Source organism: Bombus pascuorum, chromosome 7 (assembly GCF_905332965.1).
Source record: "Bombus pascuorum chromosome 7, iyBomPasc1.1, whole genome shotgun sequence".
Classification (NCBI taxonomy): domain Eukaryota; kingdom Metazoa; phylum Arthropoda; class Insecta; order Hymenoptera; family Apidae; genus Bombus; species Bombus pascuorum.
Window position 1 is genome coordinate 8558242 of NC_083494.1, and position 12063 is coordinate 8570304.

Below are 12063 nucleotides of genomic sequence, written 5' to 3' on the forward strand. Positions count from 1 at the left end.
CGCGTGCCACAATTCTCGACCGCCTTGGAAGCCGGTGAAAAACGCTACTAGATTGGGCTTTTTCGCTTGGATCATCGAGCGAGAGGAGGAAACACCATTTGTCAAATTAATGGAAGAAATTGTTCTTATTATAGCTCTTACCTTTTTTTCCCTTTACTGGGTAGGCAAATCTTTATCGTGCATAAAGATTACAAACAGAGAAATGATAAGTGGACAGTGCGTAAGAAAGACTATGTTTGGAAACGTTGGAATTGCTAAACTTGGATTCAATCAACTTGCGGGATTTATTTATTAATAAACGGCGAATTTTTACGCGTTTATGGGAAATTTAAAGGTACAAAATTGAATAAATAATGTATTAGTAATATTTGGTTAGATATCTAGACAGGTCTGTGCGCATTGATAATGAAACGAGTGAATTCTCAGGATCCTGTAACGATGACTTATCGGAAGAAGCCTGAATTCGCAAAAAATACTTGATACTTATCCCTAAAAAATATTTCCAATCATGGGTGTAACATTTTCATGGTTTAATGAGAAAAAATTTGTTACGGAGATTTCATGGGAAATTTCGGTAGTATCGTCGTAAGTATTTAATTATTACGACACGCTGCTTAATTTACTAAATCTTATGTGAAATCGTTGGCATAATGCGTATCGTTAAAGACGAGATGTTCATGAAACGGACCGGACTGGCAACTTTTTTTACCAGCCGGTCGGAAATTAAAGTTGCAGGCCAAGGCGCTTCACGGCACCCTTTCCGTTTGGGTTTTTCTTCCCCTTAACTGATCGTCGTGCTCGTTTTGTCAATTACCTCGATCGTCCACTCCTCTCCTCTCGTTCTCTGCGTCTCGCTACTGTAACCGTGCTCGTTACCGTCGGACTAAGAATGGCTCGAGCTGACAAGTGCGCCGAGTGACATGTTTTCGGCTTTCTGTTTCTTTAGCGCTTGCCTGACGGACGTGACGTTTAATGACTCAATTTTGAGAACCAAAATTACGAATCTTGGTACAGTGATAACGATTGAAAAGGCTGTTGCTGCGATCACGAGACTATGCTATTTTCCAGTTACACTAATAAACCGATTGAAAATTGAAAGTTACTTCTTGAAAGTAAATTCGTAGTAATAAACTTTTGAAATTTTTAATACGAAACATATATCTTTGCAAAAAATACAATTCAAATATTCAAGCTGCATCCTTATTGCTGCAAACATTACGGTTTTAGAGATACGGAACGTTTATTTAAGAACTTGTTATGGTTGCTGCTTAATTTGAAAGCAGCAGCGGAAATGTGTTGAATGGGTGGAATCGTTGGTTAAACGGATGAATCTCTGATTAGAAAGAACAACGTTTTGATTGGCTAGAGGGCTGAAAGACGTTTTTCCGTAGATGTAATAACGCGGTTGCACGCGTTTAAACTTCGTTCGAAGTTCAAGTACACAGCGAAGATAAAGGGTACGAAGTTGCCGGCAGACAGCCACTAAGACAACCGATTGTACAAGGCGGTCTCAAAGAGCATCGAGGATTATTTTGAACCCGTTCTACCTGTTGAAGGTTTTGAAGTGCTCCTTTCTCTCTCTCTCTCTCTCTCTTTTAACTCGTCTCGCCGCCATTTCGACCGCGTTGTGTCTTCACCGTCAAAACTCCGTCTACAAAAATTCGATTCGGTGGCATCCGGATGAAATAAAAGTAAAAGATAGAGAGTTAGAAAAAAAAGAGAGAGAGGAGGAGGAGGATGTAGGAGAAAAGAAGGAGGAGAAGGAGTTCGCTTGAAATCGCATTTATCCGACGACAGAAAGTGCTCCACTTTGGAGAAACGAGGCGGGAGGAAGTTCGTCGTTTCAAGATCGCCCTTTTCCAACAAAAGATGCTTCTTGCTTTCATCGTGTATCGAGCAAACGACACGAGAATGGCGAATTAGTAAGAAAAATCAGAGGATCCGAAGACGGATCTCGAGACGATCTCGCTTCTCTTCGAGGATGTTAAAAGTTCAAGCGTCACGGATTGTTCTCGCCGACGTTATCCGAATTGAAATTAAAAAATCAAGCAATTCAATCAGGAAGGAGTGCAAAAAATATAGATCTTCATCGCGTTTTTTTTTTCATTCTGCTCTATTTTTATCCACTCTCTTTTTTTATCCTTTTTTTTTTTTTTGTTCTCCCGCTTTCCTATTAAGAGAAAACATCGAAACGTTTCTGTTAACGTCGAAACACGCCAACGGTCCATTGAAAGGGAAGCCAGAAAATTAAAGAAAAATATCATTTTTGCGTTTGTAAACCGGCCGGTACTCCCGGTCGATGCGTTTCCTTTGTTGAACAAAAATTATAATAAACGGTATTTCAGGAGTTTTAATTGAAGCTTGTACTGGTGGCGGAGTTCTCCGGGGAGGAAAACAAAATAATAACAAAAAAGAAAAAAAAAGAAAGGAACACGGGGAAGGAAGGGAAAAAAAGAAAAAAAAATATATGAAAGTTTCACGTTCTTATTTGCGCCGGGGAAAAATATAAAATTTCAGTGTACCGCCTCGCAAAAGCGCGGAATACGCCGTTCGCGTTTCTGCTCGTTATGAACCCTTTAACGGCCGTTATTCTTTCGAAATCCGATACCAGAAAAACTGTTTCTCTCTCCCCCTATCGATACCTTCGCCTCTGTGAGCCGTTAATTGAAAATATTTTTCACCGGGCAACGACAATGTAGAGTAAAATCGATGGAAATTTTCTCGCAAGATGCCTCTGAATTTTACACGGCCCAACAGAATTATTCGTTCGTTTATTTCTTCAATTATTATCAACTAATAGATCAATTAATAACGTTTAAAAATAGTTCTGTAATTAAACCATCGAACAATCTCAAATACTACGTAAAGTATAACGCTCCGGAAGTAACGGTTATGTCAGAATGAACAGTTGGCTGTGACTCAAGTTGAGTTAAATACGATTAGTACATGGCGAGTGAATCAGAATGTAGTATCAAAGACTGGATCTACGTCTGCATATTAAGTTCCTAATTTGGTTGTTCTTGAAACGATTCACATGTCGCTTAACGCTGCAAAGCTATTAATAAAGGTACAATAAATGATAGGAAGTCGTTACGAAGAAGAATGAACAAGTTGTCTTTAAAAACTTATATTTTTTATGCGCATTTCGTCGATCATATATTTCCTTGATCACTTTAAACGTGGAAAAAACATCGTAATATTCTGTTGTTGCAAAACGACAAATTCTTGCGATGTTTTCTTCCTCTTTAAAAATATCCACATGCTTCTAAATACTTCGAAAATTTCCATCATTCTCCCACAAGTTGCGCATAATGTACCTACTATATCGTACTTGATTTACGATCTTTTCGCATTGCATTTATTAAGACGAGGAAAGAAAAATCCTGGCAATCAATCGAAAGGTCTACTCGGAAATCACACTAGTCAACTCCAATTTTTATTAATTTTTATTACATAACATGCTTCCACAATTTCGTTCAACGCATGAAGATAACATAGATAATGGTAAATTCTAAGGTAGGTTTGAAAAACAATGTTAACTGTAGTTTAGCATCATCGCTTCTCTGTATTTTCCAAGTTGATGAAGTTGATCAATGTAACTTCTACGCGGCCTATATATAAAACTAGATCTTGTGTGATATCAAAACCACGAAACCCCCTATAGAGACAACAAAGAGGACGCGTAAAAATTCAGGATGGCGAGTCCAATCATCTCCATGAAATCATATTCTTAATAACTAGCAACCTCCATGATACACCGTTGGTTCGGCGAAAGAAAAGGATAAAAAGCATAAAACTGCAATGTTCTATCAATAAATATCCACGTCAGGGGAACACAGAGATCTTAACGCGATGTCACAACATTGCACCAAGTCTTGTGACATCCTCTGGTGAATTCCTCGAGGTAAGATCGCGAATTCGACATGTTTTCCGTGAAGGATGTGTCCTCGACACGACACCGTGCGGTTATAGAAAAAGTTGCGAGGGAATCGGTCCGGACTGCGGTTTCCTAGCCGAAGAGAGGGAAAAGACTCGCGTCTCGCGTCTTCGTTCGATCAGTGAATGAGATTCCAACCGGTATGTATGTCGTGCGTACGTCACGCTCGCGCGGTATGAGGCGGCGAGGCGCGCGACCGGTGTCGTTGCACGCTGATTCAGCCACGATTTCACGTATAGACGCGTGTTACCGCGGGATTTCCTGATGCAGCACGCGAGCCGCTGGAGCGTGTCACAGCGTCGCCGACAACCGGCTTGTGTCGCAATTTATTACGTACGAAACACACGAGTATCTGGTCGAGAAATGCCGGTTAACGTAGGCCGATTAGCATAAGCACGAATTTCCTCGTGTGTCACCAGCTTGAGATTGAATCAATCTTCTCATTCTTTTTTTCTCCGTATTATTACTTTTTTTCATTTTTCGTTGATATCGTGACAGTATTTGTTTCGAGAACTGTTTAATCAGATCGATTATCAAGGGAGTCACCGGTGACTAGCCTTTCTTACTCTACGCTATTGGGATCACCGGTGATCAACAATGTAAAGATCAATCAAAGAAACGGTGTGTTCGTCAAGTTTATAATAGCTGTAATATTAGGGATAATATCAAGAACTATTTAATCAGGCTGATTATCACGGGGGTCACCGGTGACTAGCGTTCCTTGCACGACATTGGGATCGCCGATGAACGATGGTATAAAGAGCAATTTAAAGGAATGGCGTGTCCGTAAAGTTTATAATACTTATAATGTTAAGAACTGTTTAATCGGGTTGATTATCACGGGGGTCACCGGTGACTGGCATACCTTGCATGCCATTGAGTTCACCGATAAACAACAATGTAAAAAATCAATTAAAGGAACGGTGTGTTGGTAAAGTTCGTAATATTAGGGGCAATGTCAAGTAACTGAATAAAAAGCGCTTAAACAATTTTAGTCTTTTCATAGATATTTTCATGAGACATTCGAAAGTCAAACGGATCAACTCGAGTGATTTGAAAGCTTTTCGATTTTGATACCAGATTTTTTGCTGTTACGAGAAAAATTTGCTCAGGGTCAACAAGTACAGAATCTGTTTATTACAAAACTTTTTTCTCATTCAGTCATTGCAACAAGCAAATACATAATCGCGGTGTTCATCTTGCAGAACGCTCTTATTGACCCACTAAAATGAATTAAAGAGTCACTTGTACGCTTCATCACACGCTAATTTTTTAAACACTGATAATATCGTTTCTGGTATACAGGAGAGGGAGGAAATGCAACGTGTAACTGTTTCTTCGTAACCGTGCCGTTGCGTCGGTCAGTCGAGAAGGGTTTCTCCCAGTGCTTTGGTTTTTCTGACGGACTGATTTAATGTCGGATGGCGCGTGGCTCACTCTTCCGTAGTGGGACGACCTGATGATCAAGATTTCGAGAGTTCAGTCCCTCGGTATTTTCTGAGTCATGCGTAATATTCTACGATCGCGAATATCCGGCACCTACCTCACACCTGATGACCTTATTAAAGAACCAAACCGTTTTTAATGAAAACGAAGGCGAAAAATTGGAGATGGAACTGCCGTGAAGGCTCTTAGATAATGTTCGATAGATGCTAAAAGTTCTATGAAGTGTCTTCATCGAGATCTAAAGAACAATGCAAATAACGTCGCATTTCCAATTTAAAATACCGTGGATAAAGTAAATCCCCGAACAGCTCCAATGATCTTTCACGAAAGGATACAACATGGGAAAAATTCATAGAAACCAATCATAGCAATCATGTTTTATAACCACTGTAATCGTGAAGTATCAAATAGATTTATGTTCTTTGAGACACCGACAATCTGCATTCTCTTCGGCGTTACTATCATCACTCAAAAGTTCAGTAAGAAATGTCGTGAAAATGAATAGGAGAAGGCTTAAGGGAATAAGAAAAAGATGACGCGAAATATTTGTTAGACATAAGATATTTTATTAAATTTTATGATATATCATTAGGTATATAAAATATTTCTAAAGGAAAAGATGCTACTAGAATAAAAAGATCGTGGTATAAATATGTTAATAGTTCGTGTATGTTATCGATACATCGTAGAAAGATTGAAGGTTGTTTTGTTCGATAAAAAATTATGATAATTATAATGCTTACAACTACAATATCTCACAACGTACAAAGGATAAGTAAAAGAAGAATAAATAGTATAAATAATAGTCGTATAAAAAATAATCGCATGACGCGTCTATCACATTGTTTGGCAACAGAACCGATTGCATTCTATAAATAATCAAAGATAATATCTCATTACATAATATTACAAGGACACACTTGTCCGTGGAACAACGAGTATTGAGCAAATCGAGATTCTCCGTATCCGGACGTCACTAAACATTCCAAGTTTATTTACGGATCTACAATTGTAATTGGCTTCATGACTTTGATCATTATATTATCTCAGATAGTTATCAAGCTACATTACTTGATAAAAAAAAACTAGCCATTTACATACTTAATATAGATCGAATAATTACCGGAACAATCTGGACCAAGAAAATAAAACAACAATATTGCGTTCTTAATATCTAACAAGGCACTTAACGTGTGTTGAATTAACACAGAGTTAGTAACTACGAGCATATTACGAGTAACTATTCTGCACAGTATCCTAAACGCACATTTTAAATCATTGAATATTATCCTTATCACTAATGAATGTTAGGATAGTGAAATTATCACCTATACAAACGCCTAACTGATACTTCCATCTAACTCAACATTGTCTTCACTGGGATTTATGATCATTAGTAATCCAGTCCTTTCATTTTAAAGTTTTTCGCTTTAATCGCATGAAGGTGCGCACATACACATCCGGTGTAAATCATCACTGGTTCGTTCGCTTTATTGGGGATGGGCAGGTCTATTATTTCATAGGTCTGTATACAACAATGAGGCTTATTGCTCTGACACCTGTTACCAAGATCGGTTGGATTGCACTTGATGTGATGCAGATTGCTCAGCACCCGGCTGCCAAATATCTCCCCGACTGGCTCAATCGTGTAATTGCAGATCGATGCATTTTGCAACCTGCTCACTTCCACCACGAACCCATCGTTTATTATTTCCAAATTGCGTCGTTTTCGTTGCGCAGTTCGTATCGAGTTCATCCATATGGGCCCGTCATCGTTCACTTTCGATAAATTCTTCGACCTCCATTGATTACTAGACTCGATCAGATGACGTATCTTGCGGAGTTGTCGATAAATACCCTGATGGCGAACGTGGAACCTCTCCGGTCGTATCCTGGCCTCTGTAAATTCTTTCTCTGTGAAGTTGACGAGCAGAATGCAAACAATGATCCCCACAATGGTGTATAGAGACATGGTTTAAAATTTGATCCAAATTGATCGTTGCTTCCTTAGGCTAAAAGTTGACGAACTGCCAACAGCGGTCGATACTCGAGAAACTTCCGATCAAGTTCCTGTCCAACTCTCGTTCTCACCGAATCTTATCCGATAAATGTTCGATTTAGTCGAGAATAGTTGTCGAGGTGTAAGAGCTGTTTCAAGAGGCTTAGATCGTTCCTGGCGGTTTACTGAAAACTGAGTGAACTCTCCCTGTCCACTGCCGGAGTTTTAAGGTAAAGAAACCGTGGGTGGTAGCCACCGCATCTCCACCTCGGGAGTGACCAATCCCCTGTTTCGTACCGGGTGATATTTAATTTCCCCATCGTGGATGCTTTCTTCGTTATTGGCCGCCGTGACGTCAATGGGGTCCCTGTTTCATTTCCTCTTACAACAACACGCGTCCCCTTAAATATGTAAGATAGCGGTGTTTTCCGGCGCAGACGTCACCGTTCATCTATGAAAGAAGGAAAGTGGCCAACAGGCTGGCACCGGCCAGTGGCACTGGTTCGTGGAAAATTGAGAAAAGGGAGAGATGGTGGATCGTGATTCCTCGCGTTACCATGCGTAATTAACACAACTCCTTTGCCTGTTGGCATTTATGGACGACACATTTTACTGTGACAAACTTCTTACGCAGGCGGTGACGATTGTAAGCAGAAGTTCCACCAGTTTGAGGACACGGCTGACTAGTCGTTTAATAGCGCCGGGTCGAGATGAATGGGATTTGCATTAGTTCGCGCGTCATTCGCGTAAACCAGTCAAATTCCACAACTGGACACTTTCACGTAATATTGTTTCTTACGTAAAGAATGAACGATTTTAATCACAACGATTTTCCACGAGTTCTCGCAATTTACCATTCCCGCAACGTCTCTTACATTTTCTTATTGTTTTGCCCCGAGGAATATTGAAAACATTGTCTCGGGGATTTTACGCGAGATCGAAGATCTTGATGCTTTACGAATCTTTCGCGGGAAAATCAATTTTATTTTATACATTAAAATAAGGTTTAATATGAACATTTTTGTGTTTTTTATTATAGTTATATTTAAAATTCGATGCAGTCAGAGCCCGATCTTTTCATAGATTTTTGCTCGTTACTTGTATAGAGTTATACAAGTTTTAATAAAAATCCATGTACAGTTTCGAAGAACAGCGACAATCAGAGACGTGCTACGATACAGACTTTAGAATTGATCAAAATACTAAGCATGAGAGAGATTAGCATATTTTTTGTGAAGATAGGCGTCACTATCTTCCATAATCTGATAAATGTATCGGAGATTTTTGTATAGGTGTATCAAGGAACCCATTGGAATCACTGGATACCGAGAAAATATAAATTGAGACCCACTGTCAGGTTTATTTTATGCGATAAGGAAAATAGAATGTAGAGGGAATTCATAGAATTTTGTAATTTGTTTTCGTGACTCGTTTTAAACACTTTTAATATTTCAAAACATCATTCTTCGATTACTTTACACTAATTAAGATACAGTAGTAATATAAAATAGAACAGCAAAACTTTATTCAGTCAACGTTATACAATTTCCTCTCGCATAAGAGTCGCCTCGTTTTTATTATTGGACGCAACAAAATACACGGGACAAAATGAAACTGGAGTATACATAAACAATCATCGCTCATTTTTATTTTACTTTTTTAACAATACTTTATTATTATCAAAACATGACAAAGTTAGATAAGAAGCAACGACATAAAATAACAACAAAAGAAGGAACAGATGTCGGAAAGATGTGTCGTTTGTATAGAATGTACAACATTTTTATTAATTCAAGCGAACAGATCCGGCGACAGGCTGCTCCTGTTCGGAAAACTCGCGTGTGTACCGAATTTCAACACGGAATCCGTGGCAACGACGCAAGCTCTTCGAATGCATTCGTCCATCGAAAGCGCTGGGTGATAAGCTTTAAAATATGCAAAAGCGCCTAGAAATGCATCTCCAGCTCCCTGTGCATATATCGTGAATATTAGCGATACGATTTCACGGACTGTCGTCCCTTTGGCTTATAAATTAATTGTCGAGCATAAACAAGAATTTTCTCTATAGATAATGTATAAGGAGGCAACAAAATAGGAAATTTAAAAATGGAAGATAAAAAAATTCTTAAAGCTTCGAATAAGCGAAACAGGCAAATATTCTATATCTGCATACTAAACGAACAAGATCATTGAACGTACCGTTGTATCTACAGGCTGAACGCGAGTAGTACAAACTTTTTTAATTGTTCTATCGCTTTGAGACGCATACACCGCTCCCTGTTCTCCAAGAGTAATAATCACCGTATTGCAACCCTTATCCAAGAATTTTTCAACAGCCTGTTGTATACTTGATGGTTCCTGAAGCTGCACTCCACTCATAAATTCCGCCTACAGATAGATATATGTTACAATTAAATTAAAAATAAATTCCTAAGATGAAATTAATTTTTATAATTTGATAGTTCGAAGATACCTCTATCTCGTTGACGCAAAATATGTCACAAAGTTTCCATAAATCTGAGTGGACATTTTCCGTAGCGGGTGCCCCATTCACGATGGACAAACCTATCGCATTCCATTTTCTATAACTAATATGTGTGTTTCATGGAAGAATAAAACATTACGAAGGGCAACTAACCATGGCCTTTGTGAATCTTTAAAGCGTGTAGAGTAATTTCTAGAGGTACCTCAAATTGACATAATAAAATAGAAGCATTCTTGATCATGTTGGTCGCGGAGTCCACAAAGTTGGAACTCATCAATGCGTTCGATCCTAATACGATTACTATACTGTTCTCGCCTAAAATTGTCAAATTTTTCTCGAGAAGTTTCGTGTACTTTAAACATTTGTAAAACTAAATTCTATCAAACTCTGTCAGAATTAATGGCTATTACTCACCACTCTCAGTAACTGTAATATGTGCTATTCCACTGTGTTGGTTTGGTTGTATTTGAACGTGAGAAACATCTATATTTTCTTCTTTAAATATTTTTAAGTACTCTTGGGCATAAGTATCAGAACCTAACTGTATAAAAATTAATTACCACAAAATTGTTTTAAACTTATTGCTTATAGAATAATTTGTTAGAGATCGCGAATAGAACTAAAATTCATACAGAAGCAACAATTCCTGTTGCGGCACCAAGCTTAGCAGCTGCTATACATTGATTAGCACCTTTACCACCATACTTTATCTCATATTTAGTACCAATTAGTGTTTCACCAGGTTTTGGTAAACGGGGAGAAAAGCTAGAAAATGATACATAATCATTCAATTATACAATAAATTACGTAATAAATATGACAGAAAGTATATTTAATTTAAATTCATTCGATTAAATATAGATTTGTATTTTTTTAATGTATTCGACATGTCTAACATTAAATATAAGAATTTTATTTTTGGAAATATATAATTCAGCTGCAGTATATTATACATATAAGTCTTAGTTATTCAAATATTGCAGAAACTTCATTTTAATTTCCATATAAAAAGAAATTGTTCTTCATTAATCTTCATTTTGTAATGTTCCTACATTACAGATTTTCTAAAAAGTTAAGCAAATTGCTTATACTTACGTTAAGCAAAATGATCACTTACCAAGTAAAATCAATCATGCATGAACCAACAACAACAATTTTTGGAGACATTTCTCTTCGATTTAATTAGTCAATATTTAAAATTTTTAAAGCAAGAACTTCTTTATCGGGGTTATGTAAGTAATGCCTGTCACGTAGAAACTGCACTTTTTAATGGAAAAACTTGAAAGATACTATTCATATAAACGACTAAAACCGATAAAACTGATTATCTGGATTTATCGCAATTATCACATGGACCAATGTATTCATTTGATAAAACTTTTTTTGTATCATACATATAACCTAACTAAAATGACATGTGTAAGTACGTAAACGAATGAACTTTCATTTCAGATAATGAGATAGTTTAGTACGAAAATAAAGTATTAAGATTAGAAAAGAAATAAATATTAAGGTTTTTATTATTATTTCATTTTAAAAATACACATTTTGTTCCACTACATATGTATCATACATTTATTATAATAGGTAAGGCTAACTTTTCCACTTTAAAATTCATAATCACGTTTTCAATTATGGAAAATAACAACATGATTACAATTAGATCTAAAAAGAATACAAAAATTATGATTAATGTGTTCTTTAAATGTAAAGATAAAGATGATCAAAACAATAATATACATAGAAAACTATTTCACTGTCATCTATCGGCAAATGAATGAATTTCATATAAAATAAATATTTATCTACTATCGCTGAAAAAATGCGAAGCGTAAAAAGCAGCTCTCTTTCGAATAATAATGAAAGAAATTTTTCATTTTATTATTGACAGAAATATCTCTTCATAAAGTAAATAACTTCTTAATTATTTTACTTGATAATGATATTTTCAAGTATATTCATTGATAATTTAGTATAATTATATATTTATTTATAATATTCTAAAATAGGAATAGAATTATTTTTATTTCTAACTAAATACCTTCTCAATTTTAACGCTATGTAAGGGCCAATAATAATCTCCCTTAATTAATTACTGCTAACTACCGGTTATAATTTCACAAACATTATATTTTCATTATATATCATAGAACCTATGACAAATTCTAGTTATAAATGAAAATCTTATGCCTCTTA

General features: G+C 36.7%; 2 protein-coding genes across 2 annotated transcripts; both read right to left on the reverse strand.

Moving 5' to 3' along the window:
* Positions 1-5928: 5928 nt before the first annotated feature.
* LOC132908912 (uncharacterized) lies at positions 5929-7646 on the reverse strand. The gene has a single exon (XM_060963358.1). The coding sequence runs from the start codon at positions 7353-7355 to the stop codon at positions 6777-6779; it is 579 nt and encodes a 192-aa protein (XP_060819341.1). The 5' UTR covers positions 7356-7646; the 3' UTR covers positions 5929-6776.
* A 1239-nt stretch (positions 7647-8885) lies between these two features.
* LOC132908528 (ribokinase-like) lies at positions 8886-11592 on the reverse strand. Its single transcript, XM_060962592.1, has 7 exons — positions 10985-11592; positions 10500-10632; positions 10282-10408; positions 10021-10182; positions 9856-9947; positions 9582-9770; positions 8886-9350 (listed from the first exon to the last, which is right to left on the reverse strand). Exons 1-7 carry the CDS (start codon positions 11032-11034, stop codon positions 9174-9176), a joined length of 930 nt encoding a protein of 309 aa, XP_060818575.1. The 5' UTR covers positions 11035-11592; the 3' UTR covers positions 8886-9173.
* Between the last annotated feature and the right edge of the window lie 471 nt (positions 11593-12063).

What these genes read in the sequence shown, in the direction of transcription:
- LOC132908528 (XM_060962592.1), bottom strand. Translation starts at nt 11,034, where the DNA reads ATGTCTCCAAAAATTGTTGTTGTTGGTTCATGCATGATTGATTTTACT. An exon ending in TGCATGATTGATTTTACTTG is followed by an intron (nt 10,633 to 10,984) that starts GTAAGTGATCAT and finishes ATCATTTTCTAG; the next exon opens with CTTTTCTCCCCGTTTACCAA. An exon ending in TATTACAGTTACTGAGAGTG is followed by an intron (nt 10,183 to 10,281) that starts GTGAGTAATAGC and finishes TGACAATTTTAG; the next exon opens with GCGAGAACAGTATAGTAATC.
- LOC132908912 (XM_060963358.1), bottom strand. Translation starts at nt 7,355, where the DNA reads ATGTCTCTATACACCATTGTGGGGATCATTGTTTGCATTCTGCTCGTC.